We start from the raw sequence: 14,498 nt of genomic DNA, 5'->3' as shown, positions 1-14,498 counted from the left end.
TTGATCTCATGTTGTCCAAATTGGTATTTTATAGTTCTTCTATTTTTATAACTCCAACCGAAAACCACTGCAGTAGTCTTCTCTGGTGCGACTTCTAATTTATTTACATACATCCAACTGTTGTGTAATGCGGTGTTTCCAAGTAGGATGTTGTCGGCAATTGTCATCCACGTAACAAACGAGTTTCACACTTTCGCCTAGATTTAGTTCCATTATGTCATCGTATAGGGCATTCCAAAGGGTCGGGCCAAGAACAGAGCCCTGTGGTACGCCCCCTGTTATGGCCTCTTTAGTCTTACCGTCAATTAGTACCATTCTGTTTTCCAGGTAGGATTGTATTATACCTACTAGGTAATCTGGGATATTTCGTCGTATTAGTTTTTTAACAATCAGGAACCAATTTGCTGTATTGAAAGCGTTTTTGACGTCTACACATGTGATCGATTTTTCTGAGCCAGTACTGTGGGACTCGGCAAGCCTATACCCACTAAAAAACACCGCTATTTTTTTTCCGCCTCGTATTCCCCGAATCCATTCATCTCTGAATATCCTTCACAGGGAAACAAGTATCTTAGGCCTATACTATTTGCTTCTCTTCTTTTTCCGTGGTCTCAATCATTTGTTGCATTATTTGGCTGACAACATCCCAGTTTTTTTGTCTCTCAGCATGATATTGATAAGGTTATCTTTGTTTAAGGTTTCTCCAACTTCCAACTCGGTGCGTGTTCGGAAACTATGGAAACGTTCACAATGAAAAAGCATATGCTCCGCTGTGTCATTGTAAGCATCTCCATACAGAGAGCTAGGGTCTTGACGTCGCTTGAATTTGTATAAATATGCTGCAAAGCAACCGTGTCCTGTTAGGCATTGTGTTATTGCGTATGTCATATCACTAAAAGTTCTTTTAATCCATTTGTCTATGTCCTTTACCAGTGCTTTTGTCCACGATGCAGTTGTTTGCGTTGCATTCCATTTCGTCTGCTATGAAGCTATTGACGTTTTCCTCTCCTCCTGCACTTCCATATCTTCCGTCGTTAGTTCAGTTCTCGCGTTTTTCTTTCTGCTATTTATTCTTGCTCGTTCTTTTATGAGCTCCACTATTGGTATGAGGCTTGCGAAAAGGAAGGCTGCGTCCGCCGATACCGTGTGATAGGCACTCATGCACCTTAGTGCAATTCTGCGTTGACATGATGATAATCTGGATGCATTTCTCGCAATGCAGACCCCCTCACACCAAACTGGGGCCGCGTATAAGATGATCGACTGGAAGGCAGAAGCAAAGACTCTCCTTTTGCTACTTGAGGGACCTCCTATGTTAGGTAGAATTGCTCCGAGAGCTCTGAATACGTTGTTTGTCTTTTTGATGGCCTCGCTAATGTGTGGCGAGAAGGACATCTTGTAATCCAGGGTCACTCCTAGATATTTAACCGTTTTTGTGGGTCTTATGGTATTTGGGCCAAGATTGAAGGTAATTTCTCTCCTGTTTTTGTAACTCCATCCAAACACTAAGGAAGTTGTCTTTTCTGGGGCTAGCTCAAGTTTGTGTTGGTCCATCCAGGATTTAGTTGCATATAACGCAAAGTTTCCTTTGTCTATTGTCTCCTGGATAGTATTAACCCAACCCAACCCAACCCAACCCAATCCAATCCAAGTCAATCCAATGCAATCCAATTTAAGCCAACTCTATCTTTCAACAAGGAGAGAAAAACGGATAAAAGAAGAAAACAAGAACAAAAGCAAAGAGAAAAAGGAGTAAAAAAGTATAAAGTTGCATTTGTTTAACTGAAAAAAAATGATAAACAGGAAAAGAAAGTAGAGAAAAAATCACAAAAATAAATACCAAGTTGCAGAATGATAAAAAATAAAAAATGAAACAGAAAAAATGGAGTAATAAAAAATGAAAAATAATTTGGAGGATTTAATGAAAAAGAAGGGTGTAACAGTAAATAAGCATTAATAGGTTCTAATTAGCAGGACAACGAAGTGGAGAAGCAGCAAATATAAGAAAACCATTAACAATTAAGAGAAACTTGAAATAAGAATAAGTTAATAGAAGGAGTGGGTTTGTTTAGGCAGAAAAGGAAGTCGAAGACAGAGCAAATTAAATAGATCAAGAAGAAGAAGGAATTACAAAGAGTTGGAATGACATGATAGCAAATTAATAGATTGGAAGGAGGAACAGAGATAACTGAACCTTCTTTGATATTTACCATCACTTATATGTAGGAGGGAAAAAAAGTTCCAAATTGTTCACAAGAAAAGCTAAAGCTAAATTTCATCAGCTCAGGAGCTCGCTCATGATTGACTCATGAACTCATGATTGCTCAACCACTCTTAGCTCTATACTGGTCACAAATTACATAACAAAACCCTCATATGAAAAATTTGAATTTATTCATACTAAACAAATGAAAAATATACTGACTCACACAACTGAACTCACTAATAAAGAGCTTGTCCCTCCCAAATAAGTTCTTGCTCAAAAACGTTTGTTCCCAAGCAAGTGAACTCACTGGCAGCCTTCTCTTTATCTACGACGATGGTGTGCGGATTCATTGGCACCCTAAAAAGATTCTTATCGATCCATTCCATGCACAACAAATCATTTTCGGTGATCAACTCGTAGGTTTGAGTAAATCCATCCCTACTAGGCTGACAGGAAACTTTATTGGTGCTGACAAGTTTATCTTCAACAGATTTTTCAGTTGTCTGTATTTCCTGGGGTATGGATTTGCTGGAAGCCTGCACCAACTGGCTCTGGCGCTCCAAACAACTGATATCTGTCTGCGTATCGCAGGTGTGACTGAGTAGATACTTCGTTCCAGGGATACCTACTTGCATGCTAGAATCTAATGTGGGTACGTTCTTTTTTACCAGATATTTTGAGGTGTTGCTATAGATTTTATGCTTCAAGTCAACGTCGATGCCTCTAGAGTGAAAGATTTTATTACAATTCTGATTGAAGCCGCCTTCGATCTGGATGTTTTCAGCTGTAATGGTTGGCGTAATCTCACATTCCGAAATCGATTTCAGAGTCGCACTGGGACGTTCCATATTAAATCCTGGACAAACTTGCTTGAGAATATAAAGTCTTTCGCGAGACTGAAGGGCGGAATTCAGAGGCGACTCCGACGTGGTCCAGGCTATATGGTCATGACTGCTTAGGTTCAAAAGTTCTTCGTATCTTTCGATGACCTTTAGTCGTGGTTCGCTGCATGGCGCCGAGTTAAACAAGCTGTAATAAGAAGAATCTTGAGTGTCATCATTTACAGCCTCGGCACTTTTTTTGGGGTTGACCTCGGTACCAGTCGAGGGTAAAGGGTTTTTTTTTAAACCTACGGATTTGGTTCTCGGTCTGTGTGGGATGCATTGGGTTCTCACTGTAGAATTTGGTCGCGACATCATAAACGGAAATTTAGGGTTGTTGATTTGTGTGTTGTTTTATGTGCCAAACTTTGGTCTGATGGGTGTCAAAATTGACGGGGTTTTGGTATGATCCAGATTTGGAAGAAATTGTTTTAGGGTTACAGAAGAACCTTTCTGGCCTAGGTGCATACTTATCTCCTAATGTGCTAAGTATAGGTCATAAGCAACTTCTCAATGAGCTTCGATTTATTGTCAACAAAGGAAGTGTTATAAAATTCTACTACTGGTGATCAAATGTGATTCAAAATTTCCTTTTATTATTTCTATAGATGATAAAGTTTGACTGAAGGTTCACTTATCTTTATACCAACCAGTGTGCACAAAAACTTCTATTTATTACTGAATCATATCTTCGAAGTGACATCTGCCAACTGCACACTCAAACGACCTGTAAGTGATAGTCAAAAACCAAATTTTTGTTTTCCAATCATGTTTACTCCAAAATCTATCGTAAATAAACCAGTTGTTCCTCACAAACCTCCACCCAACTGTCGTCGCTCCAAAAGGTCTCCTTGCACCAACAATCTTCTTCGAACAGCCCCTCCTAAATGTGAAACCTTCAATAACATCCCAGATTCTGGTTATCACAGCCTGTTCAATCTGCCACCATATGCAGACCATCCAGTTTTAAACGTCATAGAACGGTACGAAGAGCTTTTGAACCTGGACGATCTGTACAAAAAGATTTACAACCAATCTGAACAAAACCATACAAATTTATATATTGTCAAGCAAATATGCTCACAAGCAACCCTGAAAAATCCCAACACGATCTCAAAAAGCGACCAAAGAATCATGAGAGGCCAATCCAAGAAGCTGAACACCAGTTCGGAGTTCTCCATCCATAAAACCAGCAGCAACTTGTCCAAAACGTTACCAAACATCCCTTTGAGTTATCCAAAGACACCAGCACCCGCATTATTAGAATATGGCGTTCAAGTAAAAGTCCCCATTAGTCACAGCTGTAACACCCAAACTGAAAGTTCGATCGGATGTCACAGTCAGCTGGTGCAAGCCACCAAGAACACCCGGCCTCAAATTATACAGACTCCCCATAAAGCGTTTGAGGATAAATTTGTGAATACTTGCAGCGCAACTTCCAGTTTTTCCAGTGGTGATCAAGTGTTTGATGAACTGGTGGATAATCCTTTTATGATGGGGACCAATAGGGTTTTCGAGCAGGAGTTGTATTGGGAAAGGCAAGCCCTTTGTAGTATGTCAAATATTATGGAATAAAATTGTTTGGTCTTTTATTTGTTTGTTTGAGCATATAATGAGCCTTTTGGGTGTAATTCAAGTGCTATTTCTTGATCAATTGCAGATGTGTCAATGTGTGAATTAGCCTGATTTCTTCCTATGTATTATTTAATTATGGATGACTGGTTATGAAATGGGGTCTAATGCCTGGAAATAGACAAGGAATTAAATTTTTTTTTGTACTGTGTGTAATTTCTCGGTTATTGCCTGAACCATCATCAAATAGGATTTTTCTTATGTAAACTGGTCTACTGCATAAACTATTTATTATTTTATGAGGGGCATTGGATGGGGATGAAAGTTGGTAGAATTCTTTAGGACAGTTGGGCAGCTCAAAGATGTTTTTTTTAATGACTTAAAATGGTATTGAGGATAGACTGGATGAAAGTGTCCTATCTTATTTATGGTTGCTTAAACTATTTTTTTTTAATTAAAATAGAAGATTTATCTATTATTTTTACGAAAAAAAAGGATTCTTGGTCAAAGTCCGAATATTTGAACATAGTGCATCCGAATCGTTGGATCGGCTTGGAACCTCGGCCTCCTAGATCTCCAGACCTTAATTCATTGGACTTTTTTCTTTGGGGTCACCTTAAACATTTGGTTTATACAACCCCAGTAGATACTGTGGAAGAATTACGAAATCGCATTATCGCATCCTGTGAAACCATTAAACACACCTCCGGAATATTTCAACGAGTTTGCCAATCGATGCGTCGTAGTTCTATTCTACATATTGCAGTGGAGGTTCACATTTTGAACAACTGCTTTAACTTATGTTCCACCAAGTGATGATATCTCGAATCTAAAACGTTAAAATGTATCTAACGCATTTATTACGTTTACGTTATTACGTTTTAGACGTTTCTGGATAAGAATGAAATAAATAACTGCATTCTGAAGAAAAAAAATTATAGGTCCTCTTTAAGCTGAAAATAAGGGTACTTTAGGCATCGACTTTTCAGCATTATCATTGGAACTAAGAACAGATTCAGCTAGAACTTTACTATATAGGAAGGAAAAAGTTTATCGGAAACATGAATACCGGTCTAAAGCTTTTTGACGTCGATTTTTTAAGGTGGCTGACGTGTTAACTCCTGGAAACTGTTGAGCTGCCGATATATGACATTTTTCAGTTCTTTTTTGAAAATTTCTACTTGTGTATAAGTGGTACAAACTTTATACACTGATGCTTCATTTATTTACTAATACGTAAGAACGCAAGCTTCCATCATTTTATAAGGAATGTTTGTCTTCAAAATATTTTACGATAATGACTTATAATCAAACGTTTTCTAGTTTTATCCCCAAACATTCATAGTCCGGGGAATCTGTACTTTTTAACAAAAAAATTGCAACTCGCAAATGAACGACTGGATGTGGTAAAGGGGTTCATAAGAAACATAAAAAAAATAAATTCATACCTGGGGTAGTTGCGGGGGTGAAAACTGAAAAAAAACAGCTGGAGCATTTTTCTATCGCTATTTCCGGCGAAAGTTGACGCTTAAATAAAAAGTGCTTAATGGCAAAGTTGTAGATAATATAAAAATCTATAATTTTTGTAAACGGCACTTTTGAACATAACCTCAAAATGTTCAAGATAAATGCAAAAATTGCGAAAAAAGTTTTTTTTTTCGTTTTTTATTTTTTATTTATCCAAAAATTATGCAATTTTCATAAGACATGGTATAAATATACCTTTTAGTATCCTAAATAATCTCTATTTTTTTCAGTACTATACAATAACAATTTTTCAAGAAATTTAAGTTTTTCGAAAAAATTACTTTTTTTTTAAACAGAATGTGTCCTTCAGAGAATTGTCCTAGGAAGTTCATATGGGGCTTATTTTTTTTGTTTTTATCTCTACTTTTTAATAAAATAAAGAAAGGTTATACTTCCCATTTAAAAATAAGCAAAAAAATTCAAAAAACTGAATTTTTTTTTTGCAACAATGAACTTTTTAATAATTGTTAATAATTTACTTACAATTTTTAAAATGTCAAAAAAGTAATAGCACCACTAGATTCTACGAAAAAAAATACATAAGAAAATATATATTTCATCATGTAAAGTTCAATAGATTGTTTTATGCAGGAGACAATTCAAGCTTTAGAAGAAATTAGCAAACATTGTTGCAATAATTAAGCAAACCAGAGAAGATTTTTTTCTTTTTTAAGGAATTTATGAAAATGATTGAGGATAGATAAGATGAAAGGACTGGTTAAAACCTATAGCAAGGAAAACATAATATTTCAGTTTCAAACTTGTTAATCATTCATTTTACGCGGAGCTAAAGCTCCGTTATTGTTTCATATAAAAAGCTTTTGTCAAATTTTTATGATATTAATGCTCGTTTTTTGCCACATAAAAGGCCATTAATTTCCCCTTAAGCCCAGAAACGTGTCCGTAACACAAAAAGAGTCTGGAAGAATTCCATTTTACGGTCCAGAACCCCTTGAAAATAAATTACCTGAAAACGTATTATTTAAGAAAAGGACCTGTTTTCGTTTGTTGATGGTTCTAGGGGATGAAACCTATTGACCCTCGACATTTTATTTTATCGAATGAAATTGAAAGTGCTTCACACTATATCATGCACAAAAAAAGAGGCATTTATTTCCAACAGGTTTCACTGGTAAAACGCACATTGTAAATTTACATAACATTACATTGGCAATTTTGTTACCACAATATATTGTGTAAAATTACATTCCATATGTAAATATTAAATGGGTACACAATAAACAATGTAATTTTTTGATGTGATTATACACTAACCATTATGCAGAAATTTACAGAGTAGATTATGTACGTTTCTAAAGTAAACTTACGATATAAATTACGTAATAAATTTATGTAAATTTACGTTTCCAGGTAAAATTAAATAGTAAATGTATTTTTTTGGAAATTTTTCGTTAAGTAATATAAAATTACATACGAATTGTAATAATATGACAATATAAATAAAATACTGTAAAATATTTCACAAAATAAGTGTATTTCTAAAAGGCACATTCACATAACATTAGACATATCAAAAAATTTTCAAAGGTCACTTTTTAACTATGTATACTTCAAAAACCGTTATAATATAAAATTTAAATAATAGATACGAGGTGGTCTTTTCTTAATGCGGAGTTCTGTTTGAAGATATGTATATACAAATGAAACAAATAACTTATGTAAGAATATAAAACAGCACATTTTAAAATTATTGTCATATATATGAGGATTTTCAAAAAGTATTGAAAATGAAAATATACTTGACTTGACTTGAAATATATATAGAGTACTAAAAATTAGATGACTTGTAAATTATATATTTTTATTTGCATAGTTTTCTCGAAACACTTCTTATAGATGTCAATCATTTTTAAATATGCCAGAGCTCTGATTTAAGAAACGACCTGGTAAATATCCTGATGACTTAATTATGTCTCAAGTGTATAACAAATCTTTTGATACCTAAACATAACATAAACTATATTACAAAACGAAAACGTTAACATACATGTAATTATATTAACATATAATAAGAAACAACATGTATATATATTCTTAATCATAAGAAATAGGAACTAAAAATGCAAATCCTAAAAATGCTAAATTTTCTGACCTAATACTAAATATATATTTTATAATGAAGAAAAATAGTACATCATACGAAGATGTTACTATTTAGTTATAGAAAATTTTTTAAATTTGTTCATAAAATTAAAAACTTTCCTCTTTGTGGTGTTAATTTTTTTAGATTTTGATCCGGAATCTGGTTGAATTTTTAAAAACATTCTTTGTATTAACTCCAACACCGTTATTATTTCTTTTGGATACTGCAAATTATAAATAAAGTAAATAGCCATGCACACTTTAAAAGAATCTTCGAAGGTCTCATATGTGTCGAGATTCAGCGATTCCTTTTCGCAGTATACAAAATACGTGGATGGAAGCTCTGCATTTGAATCTAAAAAAGATTTATGCACATTAAAACAAAACAAAACAATAAAAAATGCTTACCATTAATTTCAATAATGCAGGACAATTTGTCTAAATCAGAAAAACCTTCTATTATTGTGTTAAGGGTTTTGTCACATAACAAATATTTGGATTGCAATCTAAGATACATATTCTATAATATTTTTAATCCTAATTCCTTCAGTTCATCCTTGTTAGACAAATTATTAGAATTTTCAATTAAATTATTTTTTTTTGTAGTAACTATATTTTCTGATCCAATTCAATGTTTAGCTCATTTAAAGATAAAGCAGTGTTCTCAATAACTTTACCAGAATGAAGCTCATAATGTTTTCCACATGCATGGGATCTCATGCTATTAATGTTTTTAAATTTAAAATCATAATTACAAATATGTCTTAAAGGACAATAAATTGTTAATCCATTTTTTATATGTTTATATCCATGCATGAAAATTTCTTTTATATTTGTAGTGAAATAGTTGCAAGATTTTAAAGGACAACATATACCTAACCTCTTGCATTTTATTAACTGTTTGATTTTGATTTAAAGGATGTTGTCTGTAAATATGCTCTTAAATGCACAAATTTTGCATTGCATCATTATAAGAAAGAATATTTTACTCACCTTAAACTGCAGGTTTACCTGTCACACCCGTTACTACGCTTTAATGTATATTGTGGCACAATAAATAATGCCAGTTGATGGACGAAAGACTGAACGAGAAATAAAGTAAAACAATATGGCGAAGTTGGCAAGTTTATCATGGGGGCGCTAGTAGTTTTGTTGTTAGTGATTTCACACCATCTATACTGTAATTTTATATATGAAATTATGTAAAATGTAATTACATAATATACTATGTAAAAATATAAGTACATAATATATGTTGTAATTTTTATTGCAGTATTTGTTGTGTAAATTATTTTTTTTACATTGTTTACATTTTTTTACATCTAGGAAAACTTCACTTTACAGTTTACGTTGTAGATTTTGTGTGTAAATAAAAAAATACAAAATATCACCTGTAAATTCTAATGACGTTAAAGTTTTACCCAATACAATATGTAAAAATATTATTACATTAAATATAACGTAAAATGTACAGAATTTATTAGTTATTATTACCGTCATTTCTACCAGTGTTGTTACCCAATTACAGGAAGGATTAAAAAAAAATTACCAAAATATGTATAAAGATGAAAAATCAAAATGCTTAATATTCTATGTATACTTAAACAGACTATCTATATACATACTAGAAAGACTCTGCATCACCTATTTACTTTATACTTTCTATAATGGACCTTAAACTGTCAACAAATATATCGAAACATTCATGTAAATTATTATTATTATAATTCTGACACATTATATTAATAGGGGATTTAAATAAAATATTAGTCCTAGCGGGATTTACATAAAATAATCTAAAATGCCTAGAGTTTATTCTTGGTACCCGCTAATTTAAACCAGCCAAAAGGGTAGGACAGTCAATCTTGTTATGAATAAGGTTATATAAGAATTTTATGGAAAGAATTTCTCTTCTTTTTGCTAAGGGTATAACATTAAATTTATTAAAGTATAATTGACTATCCAAACCTTTGGCTGGAAAGACACCTTCCTCTCTAAACCAGAGATACTTCATAAACTTGCGCTGACTGCGCTCAATATCATCTATCAGCTATAAATTGGGTACCAAATTAGAGATTCGTATTCTATTTTTGAGCATTGAATATTTTCAAATTACCGACAGTTTCGATAAATAAAACCCAACAATTGGGCAGAGTCAGAAACTATTTTTGCTACATGCTTGGCGAAACTTTACTTAACGCATCATAAGTAATTCCCAGATCAATCGCTTCAGCCACTCTGGCTAACACAACATTATTTGCTCTATAGTCAAAATTGATTGGCAACAGAGCATTTATTAACATTTAAATATAGTCTATTGACATTGCACCAATTCTCTACTTTATTAAGATTTACCTGAAGGAATTCGCAATCGTCTTCAGTATCTATTTTTGTAAACAATTTTATATCATCCGCAAACAGTAAAAAACACAAGGAAAACTGAGAGAGGCAAATATTTACACCCGTATTTTCTGATACGAATCAAAAACCCATGGAATCCCAACAAATGAGAAAATTAAAAAAAATTAACTTTGATTTCTTGATGTTCTCCAGTAAAACTGAAAATACTTGACACTATTTTTATCCGTGACAACAATATTACATACTACAATTTCTATTTTGCTGCTCGGCTGATTTAATTTTGACACTAAAATTATTTATAGGATATACGAAATTAAAGTTGCCGGGGTCAGAAATAATTCACAAAAACCACACTATCGATGCTCGCGCTGTATTTTTAGGTTTTTATAAAATAATTCAGCGTCCCCAATAATCCGGCTATAAGGGGGTGAAGCGAAATCCATTAAATTCCATGAAATTAGGTTAGGAAATCATTTCCTTGTTTAGCCCTCGATTATTATGAAGAGGGGGGGAAGGTCTAACACCCCCCAAAACCGTAATCTTATTTTCCCGATTTGGTTTTAATGAATGCCCCGAAGCTCAGACTGGAAAACCACTGGTAGATTTTTAATTGTAATATCGAGGATTTTTTAAAAACTTGATTCAAGTAGCTTCTAGTGAAAATCCAAATCCAAAAGATTCGAGAATTTTCTCCATAAATTAATATATTGGTGTCTTTAGACCCTTTGAGGAACTTAAGAAAGCCATAATGAAATTATTTGTTTATTATAAGATACAATATAATATTCTAGTAGATGACAGAGATACTAAAGGACAATATTACATTCAAGAAATCCCTGACTAGTAGTCTATCGAACAGTCTGACTCCAAGAAAGCCAAGGCGATTTTGACACCTATTATGGCACTCAAGACCAAGGTATTTATTAAATCACTCAAAGAACTCATACAAATTTAATAAATCAGCTTTTTACTCTATATATATGGTTCCTTTTCGACTAGTGATGCATGTATAAAATTAAAATCCAGTTGCTGAAGAGATACCCTCAATGTATGACCTAATCCTCAACTCCCACTCATTTGGTAAAAAAAAAAAAATTTTATCTTGAAGGCAACTTCTCAGATAATTTATTAATAGAACTAATAACACTTTTACAAAACTGATGTAAACTGGGATTATGCATATAAATCTGACTTCTGGAAATCCCTTTAGATGAATCCACAGACCTGAATGATGACTTTGAAGGAAATATCTGCCTGGATGGAGCTTTGTATGTACTCGATCTAGCACGATCCAAATATTTAAGGTTAGGCAAAGAGATCTGCGTATTTTCACGTTGCTTACTGGAACCAATGACTTTTATTGAATCAGTTCTTCGAAGCTCATCAATATTCTTATACTTTTTACATTTCTTGCAATAGAATATGTTGACAGATTTCTTTGGTTCATTAATCTCATGAACTCTTGAGCTCTGTTTACCTCCTAACACACTAACGTTCTTCTTACTGACCTTGCAATTATAAAGAGTGTGATTTGAACTATAAGGGTCCTCTCTAAGACATCTTTTTGCACTAACAAAATCCTTTAAAGAATCACAGTCTTCCCTAAGACATTCTGTTGTATCAGCACCATTAACAAACCTAATAAGGTCTGTCAAAGAATCTTTGGAATCCTGAGGAGCTTGGCTGTTGTTCTTGTAAAGCCCCAAAACCAGATCAAGTTCCTTTGGAATCACTTCTGAATTCGTACAAGTATTTTGACACTTATTCTTACGTTTCGTCACAGATACTTTACTAAATGGAACGTTATAGTTTTGTATTTCGCGTAGCAGTGGAGCTAGCAACTTATCAGCATCATTGTCTGCTTTTAATTTACTCCTGCAATTTTCTTTATTAATATCAATTTGGAAGGTCTGAGTGCAATCCAAGTTGCTTCCGAGGTTACTGGCTTTGGAAATTTCAACGTTATCAACTTTAAGAGCTGATTGTCTAACGTTGAGTGCACAAGATTTAAAAACGTTTACAACACCTCTTGGATTTGGTTGGCAGTGATACACCAAAGCATCTTGTTTTGGCAGGAATGTTTTAACATGTGTTGGCTCTGGAGGAGGTTCAATTTTGGGTGGTTCTGGAGCTGTTGGTCGAGTAACTATAAATAGAAACGTTCGGTTTCTGTACTTTTCAAGTTCCCTCGGAACGATCTTATATCGCGGATCGATTCTAATTCTTGGGCGATCGTCGTCTTCTGCATTCTTGATGTCTTCCTCTGAGTTCCTAGGGGATAAAATTTCATCGGAGCGTATTCGGCGCAAAGCAAATTCGGCAGGGCTATCACTTACTGGGGGAACAACATTAAGGTCGTAGAAATCAGCCATTTTGGGCTTTTTGATGTAAAGCCGATCGGAATCATCAAAGACTGGCCTCAAAGGAGCATCCAAGTATACGGTATCATCACCAATAACGTTTGCTCTTACTTTGATTTCGTTTATTAACTCGTGGGTTAGTTCTGGAACGATTGGCATTTTGAACAGGAAATTTAGAGAGGGTCATTTTACTAAAATGTACGAATTTAGTAGATCTTATGATTCTACATTCATTATTTGGGAAGTCAATGTCGTTGGCACATAGGTTGAATGGTAGTAAACGACATGTTCAGGAATACTAATTTCAATAAATAATTGCTAAATAATCCTTAAAGGTTCAGTAGTATTTACAAGGAGATTTCAATTGATCTTTCTGGTTTAAGAAACCCATCAGCATTCATATGGAGCTAAAATAAATCAAGTCGTTTTATGAATTGCCATAATATTTCGAGTTTCAGAAAGCCTTTGAATGTATCAAGATTTGCTCTTAAATAATCCAAAAATTACTTAATAACTCTAAAATGATTGTATTTACATGGAAACTTCAAATGACCTTTTTGGTAAAGAGACCCATCAGCAATCATAAGGAGCTAAAATAAATCAACTCGTTGTATAAGTTGTCATAATATTTAGTTCTACAGAAAGCCTTTGACTGTATCAAGGTTTTCTCTTAATCAATCCAAAAACTACTCAATAACTCCAAAATGGTTGTATTTACAAAGAAACTTCAGATGACCTTTTTAATAAAGAAACTGATCAGCTTTCGTACGACATTAAAATAGAAAAAAACATATTTTTTAATATTTGGACTTGTGTAAAGCCTTTGACAGTATCAAGATTGATGCCGTTAAATAAAAATCAATTTCTCAACGAATTCGAATACACACCCTCTACAATTAGCCAGATTTTTACCCCAACCCCATTTCCTTTGCCTCTCATATATACGCTCGCTTAATCTGTCGTATTTGGTTTCGACATTTCAGTGGAACTCAATCAACCCTCTCTTTATAAAGTATGTCGCATTAAATTTCTTTGCACCATGGGGGTTGAATAACTTGTTTTAGATTTTTAAAAAATAATGATTTTATGGTTGTTTCAGCCCGTAGCGACAATGAGGGCGGAGAGGTGAGGGGTAGCAGGAGCCGTAGCGCTCGCAGGGACGATCCCAGGAGACACACCTTGGGTGCGGGTACTGACGGACAGTACCTCCCCAATATGGCTGGACAAGGAGGACCCCTATCCAGAACTATGGATTTGGAGGTAACAATAGATTTTATTGAAACTCTGATTAAAGTAAATCGGGAAGTCGGGCCGGTCATTCCTATCCTTATTCTTGAACTAACGGTCTCTTTGTTGAGGAAATGGGCCTTATGTACTGGGTGTAAAGAGATTAAGGTACCTCAAAGTTTAAATGGCTGATTTAATGATAAAGATGGCAATATCTTCATTTTATTTTTTTTCCAAGATGGAGTTTAAAATAATTAGTTG

The 14,498-nt window shown here is 33.9% G+C and overlaps 2 protein-coding genes across 5 annotated transcripts in view; one reads left to right on the top strand and one right to left on the bottom strand.

Moving 5' to 3' along the window:
- Window positions 1–14,498, top strand: part of LOC126740724 (coiled-coil domain-containing protein AGAP005037) — a 196,606-nt gene that overhangs the window by 51,116 nt on the left and 130,992 nt on the right. For all 4 annotated transcript variants that reach the window (XM_050446858.1, XM_050446865.1, XM_050446863.1 and 1 more), the window contains one exon: window positions 14,110–14,270. In XM_050446858.1, the coding sequence (XP_050302815.1) occupies window positions 14,110–14,270 (161 nt within the window). The remainder of the gene's footprint in view (window positions 1–14,109; window positions 14,271–14,498) is intronic.
- LOC126740729 (uncharacterized) lies at window positions 11,399–13,265 on the bottom strand. The gene is made up of 2 exons (XM_050446878.1): window positions 12,987–13,265; window positions 11,399–12,921 (listed from the first exon to the last, which is right to left on the bottom strand). The coding sequence occupies exons 1-2, from the start codon at window positions 13,055–13,057 to the stop codon at window positions 11,748–11,750; spliced, it is 1,245 nt and encodes a 414-aa protein (XP_050302835.1). The 5' UTR covers window positions 13,058–13,265; the 3' UTR covers window positions 11,399–11,747.

Source organism: Anthonomus grandis, chromosome 9, assembly GCF_022605725.1.
Source record: "Anthonomus grandis grandis chromosome 9, icAntGran1.3, whole genome shotgun sequence".
NCBI classification, from domain to species: domain Eukaryota; kingdom Metazoa; phylum Arthropoda; class Insecta; order Coleoptera; family Curculionidae; genus Anthonomus; species Anthonomus grandis.
The sequence above is the reverse complement of the archived record's forward strand: the minus strand, read 5'-3'. Positions and strand labels throughout refer to the sequence as shown.

Bases quoted from the DNA above. Each gene is read 5' to 3' on its own strand.
- LOC126740729 (XM_050446878.1), bottom strand. From the start codon at position 13,057: ATGATTCCGATCGGCTTTACATCAAAAAGCCCAAAATGGCTGATTTCT. The intron at 12,922-12,986 runs GTAAGTGATAGC...TTTATCCCCTAG, and splicing joins ACCTTAATGTTGTTCCCCCA to GAACTCAGAGGAAGACATCA.